Below are 26,957 nucleotides of genomic sequence, written 5' to 3'. Positions count from 1 at the left end.
TTGGCTATTTGAGTTACCCGGGACAGCTGATGCTCTGTGGTACTAGGAGGCTAAGGCACCTTCTTGGGGGGGAAAAAGCCCTACTGATAACAGAAGCAGTTATGAGTTTTGTTTGTTCAAAAATAGGGAGGGAAGATGAGGACAAGGCCCTCAAGGATGTTTAAATCTAATGCTGTGTTAATGGTTAGCCATGATGAGGGGCAGATGAGCACTTAAAGCTGTGACTATGAAGATGGTGTTGACTTAATGCCTGTGGCAGGTGCAGTCAGTTCAGCTGCACTATGGTAGCCGACCCACCTGAGTGTGATGGTGGTAATGCAGGTGGAGCTCGTTGTCTGGCAGGGCAGCACTGGTAGAGTGTCCTCCTTTGCTGCTATTTGCAATCAGATACGTGTGTCATCCAGTAATGGATTTCCATTGCTCTGCCCTGGTGGTGAGGAAGACTTTGGACCTCAAGGTGGAGCAGCTGCAGTTCAAGCACACACTCTTTCTTGCTGCACCTTTTAGTGAAATAGCAATGTTCAACAGTAGGGCAAGGTAGAGTTTTGCTGGTAACTATGGCTGAGGTGGATTTTTGAGTCTATGCTCTCCTTAAAGCTGGAAAAACAGCTTTTGGGAAACATTGCTACCCAGTGTGCAGTTACACTGCTGCTTGTGTGCTTCTGCTGCCTGGATGGTGTGCGATTAGCCCTGCACACTGCAATGTTTCACAGCCCATTGCATGTGAGGCTGGCTTTAACTCTTGCTCTTACAGCTTTGTAAGTCTCGAGCCCAGAAATCCTTGCCTAAATTTAGATGTAGCTGCAGCACAATGCTGAAATGTGGTGGTGTGTCCTGTTGATTAAGTAGGCAGCGTGTGCTATACTGTGATGCCAAACTTCTGAAGTGTATCTCGCATGGCACATCTCCCTTCCTTCCTCTTTAGCTTGGAAGAGCCACAGCGAAGGGATGGCACTGCACTAATCCATTAGCATGTAGGAGGCCACAGCAACAAATACTGCTTTTGTGCCATGGTTTCACCTGTGAGATTCTATTTGTTCCCAAAGGAATGGGCATAGGAACTGTTAAGGACTCCTGGTGCAGTAGCTGGAAAGCCAGGTCTCAGCCTTCAAGACTTCATGAAGAGCACGTGCTTCCTGGGGTGGCTGCAGCGTGTTGAGGGCTGGTGAGGTCTCTTTTAAGATCAGACGAGTGGGATAGAGATGGAGTGGCACGCAGGCCCTTTAAGAATGAATTGGCAAAAGAAGAGCTCAGTATTTAAATTTAGTGCAGACAAAGAGGGGAAAAAAATTCCCTACAGCATCTGGTTTATATTACTGCTCTCTGCTTCAGTAGAGGGTGTGTTTACAGTGAAGTTCTCCAGTGTGTAGCAAAGGGACTGCTCAAGCTGCTTATTTCTAGGGGACTCTGAGCTCAGGGTATGCCTTGCAGCTGTCCCTGTGTCTTCCCTTTGGCCTCCTTAACTAATCCCATTTTGGTCAATGAGCAGAGTGGTGCCACGCTGGGTATCCAAGGGTGTCTGAGCACAGCACTCCATCTTCCAGGGCTCTCCAAAAACACTCACTGCCCCACGTCCTTCCTATTTTACTCAGCCTAGAAATGGATAAAAATAGTCCCCTGATTAAGTGACTGTATGTCTGAGGGCTACCTACAAAGACAACAGAACTGCTGATGCATCAGTGTCTGCTGATGCTCTATTCAAAGCATTAAAGCAGACACTTCTGACTTGCTCTAAATGTGAGGTTAAAGCTCGGCATGGGAGGTGGAAAGAGCAGAAGGATGGCTGGGTTTTAGTTATGGTGGAATTTCTCTTCTCTGTGTGTGTTTTCTTTATTAAAGTGTGGTTTGTGGTCTCAGAGCAGTTTCAGCAGAGCAAAGTGCCAAAAGGAAACTTGAACATAGTAGCATTATTGGAGCAAGCTACTCACCAGAAAGTAGTAAAGCTTTGCACAGGTCTGTAGCAACCCATGCAAATGCTCCCTTCCACCAGTACCTTGTGCATCCTGTCATGTATCTCCCTGAGGGCTGACTGACCCTCCAGTCATGTATACTGTTAAAGTACAGTTCTCAGTAGTGAGCTCTTGCACTCTTGTGTAGCTGGCAGGGAGGCTAAAAATTTTCCAGAGCCCAGGCACTTAATTGTGTTGCAAACTTTCATCATGTTCAAGGATAAAATACAAATTTTTTAAACCTAGAACTGTGAAGAAATAATTCCTAGCCCACAATGCTAGTGATCATTTCAGTGTCTGCTGTTTGAAACTTTGGGGAATAGATGTCATATGCTTCCAGGCAGAAGGAGGAAGAATGGAAAATTCTGGATTTATGTTCATGGATAATACAGACTTTTCATATGGTCATTCTCTCCAGCTGCTGCTGGATGAAAGCCTGTTGCCATTACTGCCAAAGTGAGATTAAAGCTTGTAACACAAACTCTTCCCTCAGCTATTTTTGCAACTTCCCTCATCCAAGAAAGCACAAAACCAACTCCCACCTCTCCTTTTTCCTCTCATCCCAGGATGAGACAGAAGCAGTTCTCATCTTGCAGTTTTCATCATTCCTTCTCTTTATACAGCAGCAAAGAAAAATAATCATTGCCTGACCCCATTCAAATCAGTTCCCTTCAACACCACCCTTGTCTGCAAAGACTCTGTCCATCTCAAACGGTTAGAAATGTTCTTTGACCAAAAATGTGTATCTTAACTGTAGTATTACAGGTTGTTGGGGTTTTTTTTTAGTGGAAGGTGTGAGTTTTCCAATGGGGGGGGAAGCAATTTTTGGGTGGTTTTGGGTTTTGTTGGCTGGGGGGGGGGGCACAAAAAGCCCCACATATTAGAGATCTTAAGATTTTGGCCAGTTTCTTTTCCCTTCTGCAAAATAAATTTGGATATGCAGCTAATAGTTCAGTTGTATGGGTGGAGTGTTTTCCAAAGGTGATTTGCACCCATCCGACTCCTGTAAAGTACCATCCTACTTGGCTTCTAGCTTATTGTAGAAGATGCCTTTAAAGGAGTTCCTGCACAGTGGAAGAAAACAGGAGCATGAGGCATGTGAACTGCAGCTCCTGAGAGACATTACAACTCCGCTGCCAGAGAAAAGTCCTGTGGTTTGTGACATATTTCATGTATGCATCCTTGCTGAAACCAGGTCCTTTTCTGTAGAGCAGGAAAACGATGTCTCTTGATTCACTCTAGCCAGTTATCTCACTGAAACTCATTCACTTTTCTAAAAAGGGCGAAATTGCAGTTGTTGATGGGGAGTACTCATTATTTAATAAGAATAGAGCCAGGAATATGGTTAGTGTTGAAATAGAGGTACAGGAAGGAATGGAAAATATGAGAGATTTAATATAGAAATACTAAAAAACCAAACAAAAAACCAAAAGCCTAAAACCAACCCTTTGTTTCTGGTGATTTTTATTCTTCCCATCCTCTTTCCCAAGGTAGCATTTGCATTAATGCACAGCATCTTGGGACATTTGGCATGGCAGGTAAGAATTGTCCCAGTCATCTATCTTCTAGCCTGAAGCTGGTCCAAAAAAAAAAGATAACTAGCTCTTTTTATTGGAAAGAACTAAGGAACCATTAACTCTGAGGCTTATTAATTTTCCTTGATGAAAATACCTAATTTTTCACCTTGAAGAAAATTAGTGCTGAGTTTTAGAAACGGTGCTAACATTTTTATACCCAGTATGATGCCTTCTCCTCTGGCCCACTGAAGAATGTACCTTTTATGCCAATGGCCTTTCCTATAAATGGAAATCTCTGGGTATGTGCAGAGTACAGTGAAAAGAAAGCTAGTGCTGGCTCTCAGCCTCCAGTTTACATCATCTGTCCTCTCTTGTGGTGAGCACTTTGACCTCATCTCCTAGAAATGAGCAAATGCAAGAATGTCAATGTGTCTGTGGCTAAGATTTAAATCACACTCTGTCCTCGGCCATTGGAGTTGCTAGAGCTCCAGCTCCTGCCTTCAGACTATTCATACACTTTCCTGACTCCTTTGTGGCAAGTTAAATTCCCCAGCCAGATCCAGTAATGCCATGTCACTAATCTGTTCTGTTTGAGCTGCTTGTGTCTTTCCAAGGGCAGCTATGGAGCAGAACATGAATTCTGCAGAATGGTCCTGGGCTGAGGACACCCCAGGACCTCACCAGACAACAGGGATGTCTGTCCACCCAGGGTATCAAAGCTGGCACTCTCCTCCCTGCAGTGCCCTTGTGCTCAGTTGCTCAGAGAACAGTGTGTGAAGCCTCTAGCTCTTTGGGGTGGAAAAGCAGAAACAGCAAATGTTTTCTGTTGGGTTTATCTGGCTGGTAGCAGTGTTCTCTTCCCTGTTCTTTCTGCAGTGCATTTCCCCCCTGTGTTCCCATAGGTTTTCCTGTCATCAGGATGGTGAAAATCTTGTTGCTAGGTTTAAAGAGACATAAAATTTTTCCTGCTGGTCTCTGGCAGAATGCTTTCATGACTGCTTCTAAATAATGCAGCAGCAGCTCCTACAGCTCATTTGGACTTGGAGTTGCCAGGTTCTTTGTCGTTCTGCCACGGTCCCTTGCAGAGCAAGGCCTGATCCCAACCCCTGCAGTCAGTGGAAACACCCTCCTTGGTAGCCTTCAGCTCAAGTCTAGGCAGTTTCATCATGTTTCCCAAGCTTTACCTAGGATGGCTATTCGAACAGTCTCAACACCCTCCCAAAGGAAACAGATCCCTGGTGTGTGTATCTATCTTTAAGCCTCACTTCCTTCTTTTCTCTTTCATAAAAGCTTTGGAAAATTAGGCTATAGAAACATAGCACAAGCTTTTTAAAGAATAAAAAATACCAATAGATACTAGCTCAGAGCTACTGTGATACCTAAAGTGAAACTGCTTTTGCTAATAGTTCAGCTTGAATAAAACATCAAAGAAGAAATTCTTGAATGTTTTTCCTTCCCTTTGAGTCCTTGATATCAGTCCCACATCTGATTTTTAGAGAAAGTTTCTTGCTTTGAACTGCATAAATAGTTCAATACAAAATAATTAAGGTCAAAATAGATAAATAGGAGCTTTTGGTCATGAGATCGAGAAAGACTTTAAAGAGTACATTGCCTTAAAGTTAAGTCATATTCTGCTTAGATCCCCAGTCTGGAGTCTCTCAGTAGCCATTGGGAGGGCAATTTGGAGCAAAGACAGCAAATCAGGAGAAGCAGAGAAGGGCTGTGCTGTTCTCAGCTTGGATGATCCAGCATTATCTCCATCTCTTAATGCAGTTGCTTTCTTGAAGTGGCTGAAACATTGAACCACAGTAGTCTAAAACAAAGCTCCTGCTGTAATTATCTATCATAATTTTTAATCTTCCACTGTCTCTCTCTTGTTTTGCTGTAAGATCTCCATCCTGGTCTGAACACACTTTCTGGGAAGACCAGACCAGACCTCTGCTTCTCTGCTCCACTGCAGTACTGGGCTTTGGTTCCTGTACTTGCCAAGTACCGTGCTGAGGGGCTATGCCCTGCACCCCAGTACAGCTTCTACACTGGGTAGCCCTTGCCAAGCTGTGTCCTCCTGCCGCTGCTAATTCTGGTACCTTGCCTCAGACACCTCTACACTGGTTTCTACTGTGCTGTCCAGGTGTGCCCACAGACTTGGCACATCTCTCAAAGCACACCTCCATACCAGTCAGGGCTGTATGTGAAGATAGGAGATCCCATCACTTTCAGTGCATGTGGTGGTAAGGTAGTGTTAGAAACTTGCAGCAGCATGCAGATGCCCTAGGGCCCATGAGGATGCTCACTAATTAGACCACTCCTTGGTCTGTGATGCACACTGAGAAATAGCTTGCTACTCAGCTCTAGTGTAGACACTTAAAATTGTGTTTTATCCTAGCTCTTAAATGACACATTCATGCCTCAGCAAGGAATGTGTCTTAAGATCCCAGAACAGACCATCTTCATAATCTCACCACCCACAGTAGCTTTAGCACTTTCAGTATCCAATTAAAAACAAGTCACGATGTAATTCAATTTTAAATATATTAATAAATACCCTTCCCCACAACCACAGGACACACAGACACTGACAGAGAGGAATTTGGTTTCTTCCTAGCTGGTTTATGTGCTGGGTATTTAAAACTAAGTGAAGACACTGTAGAAACTACAGCTGTGCAAATATGTGCATCCACCTAGGAGGATGGGAGGAGAGATGCCTGTGGTTGACTCCCTGTAATTCACCAAGGATTTGGTGATTTCTGATGCTGCTTGTCTGTGTGCTGTTGAAAGGCCTACATGTTCAATGGCACACTCACTGGACACATCAGCAAGCTTGTGCCACAGTAAGGGCTATCTCTTCATGCAGGAGAAGGTGCAGGTGTTGGCACCATCCCAAATAGCTGTGCTGGCTTCACAGAGGTTACAGCAGGAGAGTGGTTGCTGGGGTGGTCCATGTTCATAGTTCCTGAGGGTCAGTTCTGTATTTTGCCTTTTAGAAGACATTTACTGCTCATGGGAGTTAGTGGTGGGACGTCTTTCACAGTGCCTTTGTGTAAACATTCAATATCTTGCCTACACCCAGAGCAGTTAAATCATTTTAAGCTGTGCCAAGGCAGGTTCAGATTAGATGTTAGGAAAAAATTCTTCACTGAAAGAGTCGTCAGGATGTGGAACAGGCTGCCCAGGGAGGTGGTTGAGTCACCATCCCTGGATGTGTTTAAAAGATGTGTAGATGAGGTACTTAAAAATATGGTTTAGTAGAGGACAGGAACGGTTGGACATGATTATCTTAAAGGTCTTTTCCAACCTAGTCATTCTGTGATTTCATCCTACAATATATGTGACATTCCCTATACTGACTGGATATCTCATTTCCATCTGGAATGACGGATGGATCTCCTATACAGCTCCTACATAGGCTCTCAATTATCTGTCTGAGTAACTGCAACATCCTTTTTTTTTTCTGACCTCTGATGCAATCCAGTAGCACCCCTCCAGTAGCAATGCTTTGTGCTAATTTGCAGCATCCATACAGAGCAGTGGGCAAATACATTAAGTTTTTTCAATTATTCAACCTGTTTGCTTAGGTCTGTATTTAGAAAGCCTAGGGTAAATGAAGCTGTAACTTCCTCTTCCTCCCTTCTGCTTCATTGGCAAAGTAAACAGCTGAAGAGCCACAAAAAAAAAAAGCAACACCTGTAAATCCTCCCAGGAAGCTGAAGGGAACAGCAGCCCCTTAGGACAGCAGCATGGGAGATTGACACAAGCGCTCTGGGGAGTCCCGAGTGTATTTGAACCTACACTGTGTGAGGGCTTTCAGGCACATCAGCTCCTGCACTGCTGGCTTTGTGGGCTTAGCATAAATAGAGAGCCTACCTTGCCCCATGAGAGCAGAAGCACAAGACAGATTTTTAGCAGAGCAATTGCATTTACATCTGCCTATGGAGCAACATGAACCCACCAAGAGGGCAATTTCCCATTCTTCCTGTTAAAACTAGTCCCATTCCCTTGTCCCATGCTTTCAGATGTTCCATGGCTGGAGTGGATCTGCATGTCCTGATTTGTGTTGCAGTGCCAGGTTTTCTCTGTCTGGCCCTCCCAGGGTTTCTCTGGGGCTGAGTGGGTGATACTTCACTGTAAAATCAGTACTGGGTCAGAACAAACCCTCAGAGAGAGTTTGGGTGGTGAGATGTAAAGTACAGCTGTACCATCAGGGACATAAGGCTGCTTGTGAAGCTTTTTGTCCTGGTGTTCTGGCCCAATCCCGTGCCGGACAGTTGGATTTCAGCCTTCATGAATCAAACAGCCTTGTGCTTTCAGTAGTTCGTTGCTGCTTTTCAGTCCATAAATAGTGTTCAGTGAAATTATGTCTTCCAGTATATCTTCAAATGCTATAAAGCATTTGGAAAGCTCAGCATATAAAGTGCAGAGACATGCTCTGTTTAATTTTTGTTATGAGAGAGCCTGAAGCAAGTTGACATTTATGAGCTGATTTCATAGGGGAGAGAAGAGCGTAATGAAGAGTTTTGCTAGTCTGAGCTTCACAATAAACTCTAGAAGACTGTACTAGCCAGCTGATCTCCTTGTACAGGGGTTTTTTTTCATGTTTTTTGCATGTTGAAAGACTACTTCTAAGTTCCTAGCTATTAGTGCTGCCTAGCAATTCTGGGATAAAGAGAGCTTGGACTTTACCAATGTTAAATGCCAGCTGACTCATTGATTTAATGGTCATTAGCTTTCAAATGCCAGAAGCAGACTTCTCCTGAAATGGTGCAGCAGAAACGGAGTTAAGGGCTCCAGAGGCGCAAATACAGAGCAGAGCAAATATTTACCTTGTGTTGGACAGGAAGCACACAGGATGGAGATTTCTGCCCTTGCTGCTTTAGCCTGTTGTTAGCTAATAAGTGATTGTTCTGGCTGCAAAGCAGTTGATACTGTGCTAGTGGAAAACGGGTGTGGAAGGTACTCCTCCTGGTTTGCTTTTTTTGGTCCTGTCTTTCAAGAGCGGAGAATTAAAAATTGTGCAAGACACTAAAAACTGTATTCCACTGAGCAAAAAATGAAAACTCCTACACTGAATTTACTTGCGCTGCCTGTAAGTGATGTGCTGATTCATTGCCATCATCTAAAAGGATGAATTGTTTGTAAGGAGGGTTTATTTTCCCTATGCAATGGTTCCTAGCTCCTCTGGACAAGGAGAGGCTTTGGTGATGGACTTCACATTCTCACTGGGATCCAGCTTGGCTTACACCATTACAGTTAGCTACTGGTGTAGCGTTGTTCTCATCCTGAGCTGCAGAGATGGGATTTGGGAAGTGCCTAAGAAGCAGTGACAGACCTCTGTGGTTCCAACTTGCAGGGACTGTGCTCCGGAGTTGGGAAGTGCAAGTAAACTTAGAAAATTTTTTTTCACCCTAACATTCCTTACGCAGCCACCAAATGGCTCTTTAGGTGGAGGCTGGTAACCCACAGAACAGTGTAATGATACCTCCTGTTTTCAGGACATGGTACTTCAGAAGAAGCATGGGCTATATTTTGTCTTTCAGCCATGCTTGGAACTCAGCAGCTGCAATTAAACCAGAACAGGACATTGCCACTGATGCCAGTGGTACTAAGCTCCTTTTGTGGAGGTGGTGAAATAGTGCTGTGATTGTCTGTAATGATCCCTTCTGAATATCCACTTAACTCCTTTGGCCTAAGAGAATTGGCTGACTGTTGGAAGGCAAAGCTCTTCCTTGTGCAGCATTGGTCTCGCTGACCATCATACCTGTAATTCTTTGGAGGTCAGCTGCTGATAATGTAACTCTTGAATGCAAACCATGCTCTTTGAACCACCTCTGCATCCTGGAAAATCAGCTTGGAGAGTAAATGCTGAAAGGGTTTATCAGATGCCTTTCTTCTTTTTAAAATTGTTAGGTGGCTTAAATGCAAAGCAGCACACAGTGGAGGTGGTTGAGGTTAGAAGATTAAATTGGAGGGTATGGGGAATGGTGGCTAATCTCTTCATTCAAATTCAGACAAAAGGTGCTTTTTGGTGCCTCCCTGGACTTGACAATGAGATTTGCATAGAGGATCTCCAATCCCTAGAGCTCCTCTGTGGGGAGAGGATAGCCGTTTGTTAATATTTGGGGGCATGCTAGCAGAATCCAAGTACACCACAGAGTAAACCAGGAGATGCACCAGAGAGACTGGGGCTGTAGGGCTGCTCTTCATTCACTGCAGCTGAAAACCAGCAGTAGATAGGTATATAAAGCTGCTGTCTGTCACTGGCATGAAACTGATGGGCCAGGAGACTGTGTTTTGCCTTATCTGGTCACAGTTGTACTTCACAGAGGGCCCTTTCAACTCCAAGCTTTCTTCACTAGATTTGTTGGTGTGATCTATCTTGTCTAGCCATAGCCTTTCTTATGCTGAGATGTCAACAGGATCCAGGATTACTTTGTAATCGCTTCCTAACTAACTGAGCACCTTCTTGACAGCTTATACTACAGCATTGAGCAGGAAAAGAAGCTGCAGCCAAGCCTGTCTTCTGAGCCTGTGTTAAGTTTGGGGAGGGTGACAAGCAGCCACCCATGAGGTCCCACAATTTTTCTAATTGCTTTAAGGTGTGAAAGGAGGAGTTGGAAAAGGGAGTGCCACAGCAACTGTTGGAGAGCAATAGCGCCAGGAAGGGGAAAATCATATGAGATCCTGGGGGTTAATGCTGCTAATGGACTAATGCTGAGTGCAGGGAAACTTGGACTGGGAGGTTGAGATTTGCTGTTTCATGGCCTGCCCAGTCTTTTAGTCCAGAAACTAATAAGCTAATGATGGCCTAGGCTGTCTGGTCAAGGAGCAAGAGAGAACGAGAGATTTGTGGTGACTGTGGGTTAGCATCCTCCTTACTTGATTCAGTATATTCAGCTCCCAGACTACTAAGGTGGAAAGGATCCCACTTTGGGGCAGCTGGAACTGCTTTATTAATAATTCTGTTGCTTAAAAAAGCTGTGTGTGCAGCAGTTTTCGGTTTGCTCTTAATAAACTATTAGTCATTATTAACTGAGTGTGTTCCAGATAATTTTATTTAAATAAAAATCCTTGCAGCATGGACTTGACTGCAGTATTTGCTACAAGAATTAGCAGATGTCTCAGCAGCCCTGTGTGGATGGGGTTGCACTAAGCAGGCACTGCAGAACGTCTGCTTTCAGGCCAGGCAGGGAGTGCGGCCTGGCTGTGGGCTGTGCAGTCGGAAGGCCAGGTGCAGTCCTCCGAACACAGGGCTAGCAGAAGAGCACCACTTGCAGCTGGGTAAATTGGTTTTTGTTTTCCAGCTGTGCATGATGTATTGTTTGAATATCCTGCTTTCTTTTCTGGTGGCTGGAAAGGGAGTTTTCCTGTCATTTCCCCTACAACGCTAGAAGAAAGCCTGGGCTAGCACCCATAGCTTTCAACCTGGTCAGGACCTAACCTTGCGGAGTCCATGTGCTCGCAGCATTAAACTGTGCTACTAGGCTGAGATCTGTGTGCTAGCAGCTCCACCCCCTTCTTAACAGGAGCCAAACCTTTGAGGGCACATCTCAACAGCAGAGCTGTGTTGAAATACTTGCTTAAAATTCATCCCCCAGTATAAACACAAGGAAGGAGGGTGCCTTGGTGGCCATGAACACTGCCTCTCTTTGAGCACGGTGGTGGTCTGGCGAGGCTGTGCTCCAGAGAATGCTTTCTTTGGTTGCTTAAGCCAGACCTTTCTCCTGTCAGAGGGGGAGGCAAGCAGCACTGCTCTGGCTCAATTACAGCTTGTCCAGGGCTATTACACAAAGATGGCAATCTCTTGGGTGTGTCAGAGTTTGTGCTCACCCATGGAAAGCAGGGCTGTATGGAAGAGTGATTTAACAAGGAAAGAAGTAAAGAGCATCTGGAAAGGTCAGATAAAGCTGGAATGTCACTGTCACAGCCACAGAGAGATAAAACTGACCATTTCTTTAATATGTCATTTGTGTGGTTGTGGTAGCTTTGACACTTACGTTGCTAAAATTGCTCAGTGGCTGAAGTGCCTTATGGCTGTGTCCTTGTAGCAAAGAACTCTCTAGATCTGCTCTCAGTGGTGTCACAACACTATTGCTTTCCAAGCAGAAGCATTGCATGAACTTAAAAATGTTGACCTTCACTGTTCTGCTTCCCCAGGTTTCAGGAATGCTGCCTGAGCCACTTTGGTATGAGAAAGATACTGAATTTGGAAGGGACAGTGTGAAAAAGAAAGGTCGCTTATTGGCTTGCAGAAACAAAGGCAAAAATTTGGGGAGTGCAGAGTACTAGAGAATACTTGTAGAGGTCACCCCATTGGTAAACCTGCCTCCTAAGATGAGGCTACAGATAATTTCCTTCCTTTTAGTGACATTTGTTATTTTTTTTTATTGTGTGACAGGTTATACTGTGGTAGAATACGACGGTGCCGTTGTCCATTTCTGTGTCTCAAATAGCGAGACGTGATCCCAGTCTCAGGGGTACAGCTGATGAAGCTGGGGTGTGTTTAAGAAAAAAACGACAACAACCAACCAAAATAACTCCGAGTGTAGACCATAGCTATGTGGAAGCTGGGGAGGGCAGAGAGCAGTGATGAGAAATCCATGCACTTGAGCACATACATGTAAGCGTACACACGTCCTCCTTCACTGGGCATCCTCCACTGTGGATGCTGAACAAGACAGACCTACAGGGAGATCCTGGTGATCTGTTGTGCCTAAGAATGAAATTAAGAGTACAATACATGGAAAGATCCGTGGGCCAAGATACACAGCTCTGTTTGCACCTCCTGTGCAGTTACCATGGAAAATCTGTGGTGTGAGATTTGTATGAAGAAAATCCAGTTGATGGTATGGTTTTGTGCTCTTACTTAACAGTAAGTAGTTTTCCAGCTCTGTGAAATTTCTCTAAGTCTCAAGATTAACAGAGTATTTGTTCCCTCATCCTTGGGATAGGAAGTTAGGGGTAAGCGGGAGAATAATTTCTAGACTTCTGTGTCTGCAGGCAGTGAGAAATGACATCTGCTGCCTCAGAGCAATGGCTTGAGCTCATGACTGAGGAGATGGTACTTCCTGCTTGCACCCAGCTTGTTTGCTGTTGGAAAGCAGTAGAGCAGGGCTTAGGGGCAACGCCAAGCCAATTGCCACTGCTACCTGTGATTTAGGGCACAGGGAAGAGAAGCTGCATTACCCAGAAGGTAGATGGGGCAAGCACATGGTTTCAGTAGGCCTCCTAAAATAACAAAAAGGTTTCTGTGCAGGTCTGTGAAGCCAAGTCAGTAAAATGGCTCCAAACAAGACTGCCAGGATTGCAAGACCCAGCGGTCAGCAAAAACTTCAGCTCCCAGAGCCCATCAACTGTGTTGAAGACAGAGGCAAAGAAGTATTAAATGCCTCTGCTTTGTCTATGTCCCTGTTAGTAAGGTGACAGTTATCATCAAGTTCTCTCTGGTTCTCCTCTTGTTAATGTATTTTAAAAAAAACCTTTTTGTCTGCTACAGTAATGGTCAGCCTCAACTTTGAGCTTTGGCTGCACACGTTTTCTCCGTACAAAGGCAAACAGTAATCCTCCCACATTGCCTGACCTTGCTTCCAGCAGCTGTACACTTTCTTTTTCCACCTAAACTCTTACAGAGTTCAGCCAGACCATCCTTCTGCCCCACCTGCTTGACTTACAACAGTTTTGGAGTTTCCTGTTGCTGTGCTTTTAGAAGGTGGCTCATAAAAAGTGATCAATATTGGTGGACCCCGATGCCTTTAAAGCCATTTCCCAGGGGACCTTACTAAGTAGTTCCCTGAGCAGCCCAAAATCTGCTCTCCCCATATCTAGTGTCACAGTTTTGGAGGCAGTTTTCCTCCTCTCACCAAAGATTTTAAATTCTTTTACTTCATGGTCACTATGGCCAAGATGGCCACCTACCACCACTTCCCCCACAAGCCCTTCTCTATTCACGAGCAACAGATCTAGGAGGGCACCTTTCCTCATCGGCTCCCTTAATACCTGAACAAGAAGTTCTCTTTTACTCCTGTGCAGAATATGCAGCAAATGCATCATAAAACCATTTTCTGATTATTATGCTTTGATGGATGTTGCTCTGGGTTGGTCTGCGAAGAACATAGTTTGTGAATCCCACTGCAATTATTAAAAGCATTCATAAACCTGCTTTCTTGTAAAATAACCCCATCATCCACACTGGGCTGTTCATTGTTGCTGTTTCCTGTTGAGCTGCTTATGGAATTATGCTTATTGGAGGACCTGAAGGGTACCTAGAGAAAGTGTCTGCACATCTGAGAGCTGTCTAGTGGGAGCTGTGTGGGCTCTATTAAACCTTTGCAGTCTGTGTCCCTGAGGAGCTGAGGAGTCAAGATTTGCCACTGATGGCTAATGGCAACCTTTTGCAGGGTTGTCTCACTTCAGCATGTCTGAGGCTGTGATGTGGTGGAGGTGGCTCCAGCAGAGAAGTTGGATGGTGGCCATGGGACTTACTTCTCCACCAAACCTAGGTGACTTGCAGCAATACAAATACTTTCACTGATCTGGCTCTCCTGCCAGGCTCTATAATAATGTAGAGTTTAGAAGATTTGTGGTTTGCTTTTAATTTGTGTTTCTTAGAAATGTAGACCCAGTTGCCCTCTTCCATCCTTAAAACATGCAAAGAGATGCCCAGTTGAACTATACCAGGGTTATCTATAAATGAGAATAGATCTTTCTGATCTACTCTGGGTAAACTGAAACAGCTTCAGAGAAGTCACACAAGAAGTAAAAGTTCAGCCTAGTGGACTGTGAGTTAGATCTCAGGCATCCTCCTCAATTAAGACAGATTTTGTAATGTGACCCAGGGCTGTTTAGTACGTCTACATATCTTGCTTTGTTTGCTTTCCAAATATGAGGAGGTTTGTGGGCATCCACAGCCTTCCTGATGTAACTTGCTCTCCTAGTTTCATATGCAATGGTCATGTAGCATTTCAAAGTATCTCTGCTCTTATTTGCTGTTCTAGAGGAGTGGAAGGAGCCTGGCTGCAAAAGGAAGCCAAATAAATAAACCTCTTCTCACATAATAATAGCCCAGGCAGTGGAATGCAGCACATAGTGCCCAAAGGATGTACTTCAGAATGCAGGGCCCATTTCAGATAAAAACAGTCTTATTTGAAGAAAAAACCCAAACAACAAACACCAAAACCCCCACAAAAACCGCCAAAGCACTTTTATTTCTCAGGGGAATAACAATAAGAAGTAATAAAATGTGCTTAATGACTTTCTCTTTAAAGCTTCCAAAGCTGGAAGGAAATCAGGCCATCTTGGGGAAAAAAAGAGATCCCAGACTTTCACAATACATGCATCTGTCCAAAGGGCTATTACCATGAAAGTATTTGCAGCTGAACTGTTGTCCTGCTCTGTCCCTCAGCCTCGGCAGAGAGCAAGGCCAGAGCACAGTGGCAGGAAGCTCGGCAGCTGTTGAGCAATGCTTTTTCCAAGAAAAGATTCTGCTGCGCTATTTGTAGTCGTGTAAGCACGAATGTGAGCAGGTTAGTAGAGGAAGCCCAGCTTCCAGATACGTGAGAACAAGCCCTGATGCTCTTTGCTGTTAGGTGTAATCTTTCTTTGGAAATCCTGTGCATGGTAGAAGTGGTGGTGACCAAACTTCTGCTATGTCATGCCTCAGTATCGGACAAGTCTTTCCTGGTTTGTGTCCCCAACAGCCTAAGATGGTATGACTGCTGTGGGTCCACTCCAACCTCCTGCTTGACCAATGTGTGCCAAATTTTCTCTTGCAGAGGCATGTGAGACTCTGCTTGAACTGCCTCCGTGCACTGGCTGAGCAGAAGAGTGGCCTTACCAGAGAAAGTAAACAGTTCTTTGCTGGGCCAGTGAGCTGAGTTGGCTCTGGAAGCACATCTGGAAGAGAGAGGGAAGAAAGACCTACTTTCCTTGAGCACTGAGCTTCTAGACCCACTCATTTTTTGAGTAAACTCACACTTCTATTTAAAGAGTGGTTATGGGGCTATCAGTTTGCACAAAGGAAAGTTTACTTGGTGTCCTGTTCAAACACTGAAACATATTCATTAGAGCTTGGACAAACTCGTCCCCCTTAAGAACTAGTTGTTGCCATTTACTCTCCAAACACTACTTTTCATGTCAAGCAGTTTCTGTACCTCCAGGGTGGGCTGTTTGACCCACCTGTTTAACACCATGGCACACTGAGGTGTCTGAGGTGTTTTATATTTGCTTCTTGTGTTTTGACCGTTGTATAGTGGCGCTTACTTTTCCCTTTCAGACCCGTTCACGTGGTGCTCTTTAGATAATCCCTACAATCACACCCCTTGGATGAGATGGTCTCTTCCACGTCAGTGCCCCGCATGCCCATTGTTCAGAACATGAGCTTGTGACCACAGAAAATGTGTCTTGTCATCAGTTGTGGTGAAATTCATTTCTCTCATGTGAGAGATCCTCTTATCCAAAGTACTTGAGGTCAGAAGACATTTCCAAAAAGTTTTGTTTAGCCTGAATGCCACTAGCTGTGTTGTACTTTCAAGTTTGGAAGAACTGAGACCCAAAGTTGTATTACTACTCCAGTGGCAGTGCATAATATCACTAATTGCAGATGGCTGTGATTTCTGTCATTGAGGTGGCTGCAATGATGCTTCTGGCAGAGGCTCTCAAATAGTGGGAGTTTTGGCCTGTGCAATGTTGCTAAGTAATGCTTTTATCCTTTCCAGGAGCTGCACTTCTACTGATACAGGTGATAGTGTCTTTATTCAAAAAGCATTTATTCCTCCACACGGTGGTGGAGGGAAGGTGAGACAGTCACACAGGGAAGGTAGGTCTGCTTAGCAGCAAGGACCAACACTACTGTGATGTGGTTTATGTGGCTTAGGAGCTCTGAATGCCCTCCCTCAGTGTCTACGGGCTGCATCGTTTGCTGAGGATTGAGTAGACCAGAGACAGTTGGCCAGTGAAGAACAGCCCTTTTTTCTCAAGCATCTGTCTAGAGACAAGAAAATCTGGAATGCTGTCTTTTGTTCTCCTTCATATTGTGATAAGGTGTATCATCTAACACTGTGTGACTCCCTAGCAATCTGAGCACTTTGGATGCCTTGAAATCAGTTTCCAGTTGTTCTAAACCAAACAAAAACGTAGGGTCAGCTCCAGAAAATCAGAGATGCTGGAGCTTTAGAAGTGACTGTCTCTCTTAGGCTCCCTGTCACAGGAAGTCACCATGTAACTTCTTTGGATATTTGGGTACTAACACTTGTGCTCCTAAAGGACAGCAAATTGAAACATGATAACCTAACCAGCATTTTAACCTGTGTCACTGTATTTAGCAGCACTGCTTTGGTTCTGAACTGTTGTTTGGCTTCTGGGAAGATTACTGACGGCTTTTTTTTTTCTTTCCTGTGTTTTAGACATTCACAGCATGGTGTAATTCTCACCTCCGCAAGGCTGGGACACAGATTGAGAACATAGAGGAAGATTTCAGGGATGGTCTTAAACTCATGTTACTTCTGGAAGTCATTTCAGGTGAGAGAGGTTTTGTGTGGTGCTCTCAGTGTCCTGAGCATCTCTGTTCTGAAATCTTTCTTTCCTCTTTCTCATGTAATAGGGGCGGCAAGGGCTGTAATGTGCAGATTTTGCTGGAATATCAGAACAGCTGCTTTCTGATTCAGAACAAATTTCTTCCTAACAAGTATCTTGTCTCCAGCAGTGACCATTAACATGCTTTTGGAATGTACTCCAAGCTTCATGACCTGCACAGGCTGCCCATTGCATTCCTGTCCTGCCTCTCTGTTTTCCTCTCCCGGCAGGAATGCACAGCCTACTGCGAAGACTCAGGCAATGGCCCTTGCTGCTTGGCAGGGCTGATGAAGCAGCTCTGGGAAGAGTGTTGGAATGCTGCACTGGCAAATCATACCAAAGCCACATGACAGCAGGAATAGGATAGAAGTTATTGGAAGAGAGAAGTCAAACCAGTAAATCTTATGTTGTTCAGTTTCAGCTGTGGCTGAAATTTTTCCCATTCTATTTTAAATCTGATCTCAGTGTTCAAGCCTTCAGGGGAAAGAAAATCCCAAAGAAAAGCAAAAAAACCCCCAAAAAACCCAGTCTGAAATGAAAACAGTGGCATGGACAAGTTAGGTCAGACTTGTTTTCACTCCCTATCACAACTGTCCCACTACCTGACAGATATCTCGCAGGGATTATTTCATATAAACAGTAATCCCTATTGATGTGCTGATTAAATAAATACCTTAGTAAAGTGTTGTGGGAGGCATGAAGGGGGGATAAGACTCTATGTGGGATACTGGAGTTACATACTCACACACTTTCTTTTGATGGCTTTTGAGCCAGTGAGAGCAACCTAGTGACTTGCACTCCTGACCTTGATAGAATTTAAAAATAAAATTTCTATGATAGAAGCACTCAGACTGCCTTCTCTCTGCCCCTCTTTTCCCTTCCTTCCCTTCCCATTTGCCACCTTGATGCTCTCAGTATATCTGCTTTTCAGATATTTAGAATATAGGATGAAATCCCAGGGGTTTTGCCCATGTTGGTGGTTTGGAGGGGTCAGAGCTTAAAATACTCTGAGAACCCTGTAGCGTGCACGCTGCCTCTGCAGTGCCTATCAGAAAGGAGGCAGCAGAGTCCTGTTTAGATTCTGTGTTTATGTTGCCTTGCAGAGGAGAGGCTTTGGCCTGGAAGCTGGGGTAGCTGGGCCTTGATGGCTTATTTTCTAATTGCTGAACTGGAAGGTAGGGGAGAAAAGCGTGAACAGGGGAGGTCGGGTGAGGCTTGGTGCTAAAGTAAGGGGTCTCATGTTTCACACTGCCTAACTTCCTTGTCCCACCCGCTGGCCCTTTGGGAGCTCACCAGCAGGGCCTGTCAGACCCCTTTAGTTTGGGGGAGAAGCTAACAGCGTGCAAGTGCTCTGGTGGTGTGGGCACAGTGTTTCCCCAGCCACTGCAGAGCATGTCTGTGCATGCAGCCTGAAAATAGATGCCCAGCAGGCAAAGGTATGGGGAACAGCTATGGGCTGCATCCCACCACACACCATGGTCCTTCACACTCTAAGAACCAAGCATCCTTTCCTTACAGCCCGCAGAAGTGAGAAGCACAGTTCTCTTAGGTGCAGCAGCAAAGGAGAGATTTAGCAGAGTTCTTTCCCATTTCATTTCTGTCACTGGCAGCTCCATTTCCACTTGTGAGCCCTGGTGCTCTGATGGAGCTTCCTTCCAGCTGCTGGCCCATGGTTGTGGAAGCAGCCCAGCCAGCAGTGTGGGGGTAAGGAGTCTCCTGCTGGTTGGCAAGGGCTTGCCTATACGTTCCTGTCCTGCCGTGGTTCCCACTGATCACCTGCCAAAAGGGTGTCACCGGATGGCTCTTAGCCCTCCAGTTGCAGCTTCTGGCCTTCCCTTTCAGCTCTTGGCTCACTCCACACCTTCCTCTTCCTGTATTCTGGGGGACTGCAGAGCTGCTGACGGGAATTTGGCGTGGGCAGGGTTGCTCTGTGGCAAGCTGATCTTTTCCTCTAATCCAGAGGCTGATGGCCATAAGAACCATCAGAACCAAGAGCCTCCCCCCCCTGGCTGGGATATGTGGGAGGGAGTGCTGTCTCCCTCCACCCTTGCTGCAGTGGTGGCTGCCACTGTGCTCCTGTGGGAGGAAGGATGGAGTTTGCATCAGGGAAGCTGCTGGAAACTATAGGGTGGGAGAGAGACTGTGCTGCTGGGTCTGTGGGAGACCTGCTTCAGGGTAGACTCTGTGTGTCCTTGGGGACACATTGCTTTCTGGCAGGTTGGAAGCAGATTTCCCATCCAATGTGACTTGCCCAAATACGGAAACAGTGATGATGTGCAAGAAGAGCACCTCAGTTTTATTCAGCCTGGTACCTTCTGCTGTTAAGCTGTGCTGCTGATGGAGTCCCCTTCCAGCCCAGGCAGAGCCCCTAAGTGCACCAGCCACTGTGCTGTAGGGAAAGCTCCACAGGCAGTCCTGGGACTTCACTGTGACTCCTCTTCCACCGGCCTCCATGGTGGGAAGTAACAGTTGGGCCCCCCCATGAAATTTCTTCAAGAGATACACTTTCATTTTTCACCACATTTCCTTCCCCTGACAAAACTGTTTTAAAAATAGTGCTACAAGATTGAAAAAGGCTAAACTCATGTTTAGTACTTTCAAATAAAGTTAGAAGGCTTTCTGCTCACCCCCACACTCCTCTCTTCTCCCCCCTCCCCCCCCCCCCCCCCCCCCGAAGAAATGACTAAGTGAAATTTTTCCTAAACAAATTTGCTGTAAACAATTTCTATGCCAACACTTCCTTGCATTGTTTGGCTTTTAAAGTACAGCCTTGGGCTAGTACATGAGAATGAGAGAATGGAAGCAAGTAGGCTATTGTCATTGTCCTAGCTGGGAGAAGCACTGAGAAATAAAGCAATGATGCAGATAGCTGAAAGTGGAATATATTTCTAGCAGGCTTCCCTTTTACCAGTCTGCATCATTAATAATGTATGGCATGGAACCAGATGAAGCTTTTCTCAGGAAATCTAAATTTGTAATAAAGTCCAAGTCTGAAGGAAATAGCCATTAGGTTTTGGGACTTAAGTTCCCTTCAAAAAAACTACTCTAAGACAAATATCCTGTTTGAGAGAGGGAGACTGCAGCTTTGCAACCACCTTCAACTGCTCAAGGATCGCGTTGCTGTCAGGAAGCAATCCTCCTTCCTCCCTCCAGCCCCTTCTCCCTCACATCACACAGCCACAAGGTGAATTGGATTGGCTTGCAGTTCCAGCTAAAACCTAATCTCTTGTCTTTATTTTTCTTTGTGCAAGACTAGTTTACAGTCACATTAGCTGAAAAAATGGTTGGTTTTTAGCTGGCTCAACCCATTTGTTGTCATTTGGCAGCGTAAGTCTATTGTGAAACTATGTATAAAAATGTCATTGTGAAATTGTCACAAAAAATGCTTCCACTTTTATTTAGAATGGCTAGCATTATTCAGATGGAAAAAGACAGCAACATACCATGATGTGTACTTGAGGCTCTATCAAATCAAAGATTTTTTTGAATCCTAGCATGGAGCTGTAGTACCATAAATCCATCTTTTTACTTAAATTGTCACACACCAGTGTTTCATTTCAAAAGCAAAGCTGGTTTTGTCCTTATGCTTGAGAGCTAATGACACCAGCCTACAGTAATCACTGAAACACTTTTAAAGGATTTTCATTTCCAGACTTTTCTTTTTTCTTTTTGGTAGGGCATGGCTATAGAAATGATGTGTTTTTCTCCCTCAGCTTTTTTCCAGTCCTTTGTTAGAAAACAAACATTCCAGTTTTACTATGAAAAGTTCTTTTAAAAGTACGTTTCTTTCTCACCCTTAAGCCTTAAATAAAGGCTTTAAGTCAGCTCACATTGACTTAAATATTCAGGTTCAGGATACAGTAGGAGACTTGGAACTGGTTACGTCAAGTGAGTGATTACTTGCCTAGGCTTGCCCATTTGATCTCTTTTTAATCATCCCATAACTTGGGTTAGTGTTTTTTTCCCAAAGTGCAAAACCTGCTTACGTTTTGTTTAAATCTTTTTTTGTATTCTGCAGCCTGTGATCTGAAAGCAGCTGTTGGGCTTATGTTTTTGTGGTGTGTCACAGGTGGTTCCTGATGTCCCATCTAATTATATTTCTAGTATGGGTTGCTTTGAAAAGTCCGCTTGTCTGTCTAAGCTCGAATTTGCTTAGTCTGTGTGTTGGTTTACTGTTAGTAAAAGTAGGCTGAACACCTAGTTACAGGCAGCCTATCAGGAAGGGCAGGACTGCACTTAATGCACCTCTCTCAAATAAGTAAGGTCAGGAAAGTGCTGTTCCTAATCTTCCAGCTTTGTTCCAGTCAGGAGCTGGTGTTTACCTGAAGACTGCTTTCTCTCAAAGGTTTACCTGCTCTTACCTTGGAGCTTGGCTGCTTTCCTCTTTCTGCCTCCCTATAAACATGTGATATACATACCACTGTGTAAGACTATTGCACGGAGTTACATTAAATTAAGCATGTAATGGGAAGGGGTTGGGATGACAGTCTTTACTGATAAACCCACTTGCCAAAGAAGGGATTTTATGTACTGATAGAGTGGTAGGACTGGAGAGGTAAGATGTTTGTATCCTGGCTGGGGAAGAGAAATGCCAGCCAAATGATCACCCTCCTATATGACTCTAGAGAGTTTCAAGAAGGAGAGATTTGCTTTGTAAATCCAGTGTTGCAAATGCCAGGGGAAAACTCCTCACCTGTCTGTGGGGGAGGGAAGCTCGTGCCATTTCCATTTTCTATTGTCTATAGTTACTGGTACTGCCTGGCTCAGTGCAGTTTTAAAGGACCTTTGCACCTCTGGTACAAATATGCTGTGGAAAGGATGCAGTGCTGACAGTTCCTCTGTCACTAAATTATCTGGGGTGCAACAAAAAGCTACTTTTCTCTCTGGGCGTGCTTAACAGTGAGTGGCTGTCCTGCATTCACTGTGGAGAAAGGATGCAGGGAGGTCTACCCTCTGCCTGCCTGAGCAGTGGGAGCCACCAGCATAAGGAAACACCCACCAGGGAAGAATAGGTTCAAAATTGTTTTCTAATACCTTTTTTTTCCTCTTACTAGGCGAACGTTTGGCCAAGCCTGAAAGAGGCAAAATGCGAGTGCACAAAATATCCAACGTGAACAAGGCCTTGGATTTCATTGCCAGCAAAGGAGTCAAACTAGTATCTATTGGAGCAGAAGGTAAAGAACTCAGCTGCTTTGTCTGGGCTAAGCTGTGCTTAGCTGTTTCCTTTCTGTCATAGCTGCATATCATCTGCCTTTGTGCCTCTCTTGCCCTGCTATGTCCTTGTAAAATAACCATGGAGGAAAAAGGGGTATATTATGCCTTTGCTCTGGTTTGAAATCCCACCTTCACACCAGGTGGCCAAAACTAATTCATAGAATCACAGACTGGTTTGGGTTGGAAGGGACCTCACAGACCATCTTGTTCCAATCCCCTGCCACGAGTAGGAACACTCTCCACTAGCCCAGGTTGCCCAAAGCCCCATCCAGCCTGGCCTTGAACATGGCCAGGGAGAGGGCAGCCACAGATTCAGTGGACAACCTGTGCCAGGGCCTCACCACCCTCACCGTGAAGAACTTCTTCCTAATATCTAATCCAAATCTCCCTTCTCTTAAAGTCGTTAACCCATGTCCTGTCACTACACTCCCTTTTAAACATCCCCTCCCCAGCTTTCCTGTTAGGCCCTTCTAAGGTACTGGAAGGCTGCTGTAAGGTCTCCTCAAAGCCTTCTCTTCTCCAGGCTGAACAAGCTCAACTCTGTCAGCCTGTCTGCATAGGAGAGGTGCTCCAGCCCTCCGGTCATCTTCGTGGCCCACCTCTGGACTCTCTCCAACAGCTCCATGTCTCTCCTCTGCTGAGGACCCCAGAACTGGATGTAGTACTCCAAATAGTGTCTCATGCTAGTGGAGTAGAGGGGCAGAATCACCTCCCATGACCTGCTGGTTACGCTGCTTTGCTGTAGCCCAGGCCATGGTTGGATTTCTAGGATGCAAGCGTGTATTGCTGTCTCATGTTGAGCTTTTCATCCATCAACACCCCCAAGTCTTTCTCCTGGGGACTCTTATCAATCCATTCTCTGCCCAGCCTCTAGTTGTGCTTGGGATTGTGCCAACCCACATGCAGGACCTTGCATGTGGCCTTGTTGAATGAACTTCATGTGGTTCACATGGACCCATTTCTCAAGCCTGTGAAGGTCCCCTCCTGCTTTTCATGAGTTAGGGAAAATATTGAGCAGAAACAAATTAATTGGGATGTTTTTTTCTGAAATTAAGAGAAGTGTCAATTGAAGCAATCACAGCTGCTTGTATTTAGCTTGTTGCAAAGCTGCTGGGAAAGGTCTGTTGCTGTAGGACATTCCATGGGAAAAGGCCAAGTGCAGTTCCCAGCACAGGTCAAGGACCCCAGAGGCCTCAATTTTCAGGCCTTCCAGGCTTCTTGTTGTGCACACCAGAAAGCTGGGTGCTCTGGCTAGAACCCTGTGTATCATGGAGAGGCCATCATTGGCATCACCTCAAGATGATCTTGCAGATCATGCAGGGAGTTGCGTAGGATTTTTGTCTTTTGGGCAAAGAGGGTGGGTGTTACCTGAGAACCAGAAGAGCTTGCAAGTTACTAAGAGAGTTTTTGCTGGTTTATAAACCTTTAACAACTTGTCATCTTACCCGGGTTGTGTTTTATAATGACACTTATTTTCCTCTGCTCCGGACCCATGTGAGTCCTGCCTATAGACTCATGTTGTCACTGTTGCTCTGGAGACACTCTGCTTCTGTGGTATTTCTAGGTTTGTCTTTACAGTGACCACAGAAAATGAAGGGAGGTTTGTTATCTCCATCTTACAGATGGAAATACGTGGTTTCTCCAGGGAACCTCGCAAAAGAGGCAGGAAATGAGCCTGTCATACAGTTCTGGATGAACATTCCTCCCCCAGGAGAGCTGTGGGGCTGCACCCTGCCAGTTCTTAGCTCTAAGACATGTCCCCATCCTGTGTTGAACCCCCAGCCACTTGTTCTGCATCAGACTAGGCAGAATACCTCAGACACTGCAGGTGCTTATGTTTGCCTTACCAGGACCTTGATCTCTATATACTGCTTTATGGAGACTTCAAACAGTTTGGAACCAGTGTCCAGGGACATCACAGACACTTGTTTACTGCGTTTGGAATTTAAGAGCAAAACACAAGAGGTGAAAGGCTCAATGATACTGATGTTTTGCATGCAAAACTTTTCTTCAGTTTTCTTAGCTTTCCCCCCAGGAGCAACCTGAGGGAGTTGCTGGCCCCAAGTACTGTTTATGCAGCACAGATGCACATCTAAGGTCATTTCATGCCCTTAGAAATCATTTGCAAGTAAAGTGGTCTATGACCAAAGATCTCCAGGGCCCAGTTATTCAGTATGGATGCACAACAGGAATGAGGTGTGAGGTGCCATTTTGTGACAGAAGCCATGATTTTTATCTGTCTGAACAGTGATCCTGATCTTCCCTGCCAAGTGTTCCAGGCTTTCCTTTGTCCTGGTGCCCATGCAGCTACATTGTTTATCCATATGGGTTTCCTTACACTGCCAAACGTAGCATGGCACTGAAGCTTAGCTTTGATTTTTATACACAGCACTTGGGCCTTTGCTGTGATGCCAGCTCAAGCCATGCAAGTGCAATCACAGGATGAGCTCCACCACCCCAGCAACTGCCTGTGCCCCCAAACCAAATCCAGGTGACTCTGGTTTTCCCAGGAAGGGTAAGCTGCTGCAGGGGCTTCTGCTCAGTCAATCCAGGTGCTTGGTGTACAGTAAATTACACATCAGGCATAAAAGCAGACCTTTTCTTTGAACAGCACAGTTATAACTCTGTCCACAGAAGGGATTATAAACTTTCCTGGAACATAAATTTTAGGGGGTTACTTTCAGATTTTAAGAAGTCGTCATGCAGCAGCAAAGTAGAAGATAAAAGCCAATAAGGTAGCCATGACACTGCACCAAGAAGTGAGCTGTAAATGCCTTAGGTTGGACCAATCTAGGAAGTTTTCCTGGTGGTTTTTCTCCCAGAGGAGAAAACCACCATCCAGCAGCAGTGTGGTGGTACTGGCTAGGGCAGCGCACTCCTCACCTCAAGGCAGCCTGCTCCATCTCTGGGTGTCTGCAGGGCAATGGGGTCCTGTGTGAAGGGTCTTCTGTTCACCTGCAGTTCTCTGTATGGGTTAAACAAACAGTTTAATTTACTGGACATCAGTGTACTGGCTTAATTTATTAATTTTTAGTTGGTGGTTAAAAAATAAGCTTCAGAAGGAATCCCAAGGAGGGACTTAGGTCAGCCTCGTGAAACCTTGTGATTGATCAGAGTATAAAGCCAGCAAACAATGTTTTCATGACATTTATCTCACAGTGCATCTCATAAAGATCCCTCTCTGCTGTTTGCAAGGCAGCTCTGCAGCTGTGTCCCAGTGAATGAGAAACAGAGTTGAAGAGGACTTCTACACACAGCTTGAGTGCAGGACATATTCCATGTCCATGTTAAGTGGAGGGTGAACTAAGCAAACAGAATAAGCAGTGAGGATTAAGAGATGCTTTTTACAACCGTCTTTGTTAACAATTCAAGATGCTTCTAAACATTTTTGTTTAGCTCAAGTCCATAGGATCAAAGCAGTTGTGGCATACAGCAAATCTGTGTAAATCTCAAACAAGTATTGCTCTAGCCTGGTACAGCTTCCAAATGGTTTTTCATGTGCTTTTAAATATCTGTTACCTCAGGAGCCTTACTTTGCTGTAATAGATTCCATACTAGTGTCAAATGTTCCTGGGATGTGACAGAATCACAGAATCACAGAATTATCAAGGTTGGAAAAGACCTAAAAGATCATCCAGTCCAACCATTCACCTATTACTACTAGCTCCCACAGATTGAATAGGTCAAGTATATGACCCTAAGACTGTTTTATTTGCACCTCTAATCTGCATAGAAAGCTTCTACTTTCTTAGACATATGTGGCTCAGTTCAGCATAAAGACAGCTTTGGCTGAACTGATCCTTATTCTCACATTAATAAAAAATAAAGATATAATAAAGCTTAGAGATTTTAGAAATAAAGCTTAGAGATTTGAACAATTGTAGGAGTCACTGATGTGTGAGCAAAACACTTCCTGAAGCATCGGGCAGAGCAAGCGTACATTTGAAGGTGGAAGAGAGGCGAAAATAAGGTTTCTTCATGTCAGTGAGTGAAACAGAGCATTATATTTGCTCCTGTCTCCTGCCTGCTCACAATTAGGGAGCTGAGATGTACAACCCATTGTTGTACCCATGTACATCCATGGCTGGACCGTCATGAAAAACATGCTCTCTGAAGACATTGGTGTGAATGTTTGTCCTGCTTTATTTGGCTTTTGTTAGGATAAAGAAAATGCAGAATAGCCTTTTTTTTATGTCACCATTGTTACTGTATGTCTTCACTTCCCAAGATCACAAAGCTACCCTGCCAGTTGCTTGTCCCCTGCAACTCCTCTCCCTGGGGTGACCAGAGGCTGTGCCCTCATGAGCAACTTGTAAAGTGGATAGAAGGCGTATAACAGTTCCTGTAGCATTGATTCTGCTTCTGACCACCCAGGCCAGGGTAGAAAAGTAAGCTTAAACATTTCTGCATTTTTCAAAATGAGTTCATGCATTTAAAAATGGCAGTGGCATTTTAAAGGCCACATCTGTGTAGCCAGCTAGTCTTGCTCCTAAGGACTGAATATTTGTCAGGCCCTTAATTGGCTGTCAAACAAATGGATGTGAGTACTGTACTTTTTGCATATTTTGTTCATGGTATCTGGTATAATAATGGGAGATGAGTGGAAGTGTATTCATTGGTGCAAAAAATTGCCTTCCAGTGGATGCAGATGCCTCATCAGCGTTAGCCAGCAACTGATCTGCCCACAAGCTGAATGTAAATCACATTAATAGCA

The 26,957-nt window shown here is 44.8% G+C and overlaps 1 protein-coding gene across 10 annotated transcripts in view; it reads left to right on the top strand.

Annotated features, from left to right (window-relative positions):
* ACTN1 (actinin alpha 1) overlaps positions 1 to 26,957 on the top strand; it is a gene marked incomplete at its 5' end in the record, with an annotated part of 89,101 nt that overhangs the window by 23,422 nt on the left and 38,722 nt on the right. For 9 of the 10 annotated variants that reach the window (XM_084263381.1, XM_084263389.1, XM_084263387.1 and 6 more), the window contains 2 exons: positions 16,861 to 16,975; positions 22,084 to 22,203. In XM_084263381.1, coding sequence (XP_084119507.1) covers positions 16,861 to 16,975; positions 22,084 to 22,203 — 235 coding nt within the window. Of the gene's footprint in view, positions 1 to 16,860; positions 17,021 to 22,041; positions 22,204 to 26,957 lie in introns of all 10 variants that reach the window. The other variant, XM_084263382.1, reaches the window with a different exon arrangement.

Source organism: Gallinula chloropus, assembly GCF_964237585.1.
Source record: "Gallinula chloropus genome assembly, chromosome: 4".
NCBI classification, from domain to species: domain Eukaryota; kingdom Metazoa; phylum Chordata; class Aves; order Gruiformes; family Rallidae; genus Gallinula; species Gallinula chloropus.
Note: the sequence above shows the minus strand (reverse complement) of the source record. Positions and strands in the feature narration are given on the sequence as shown.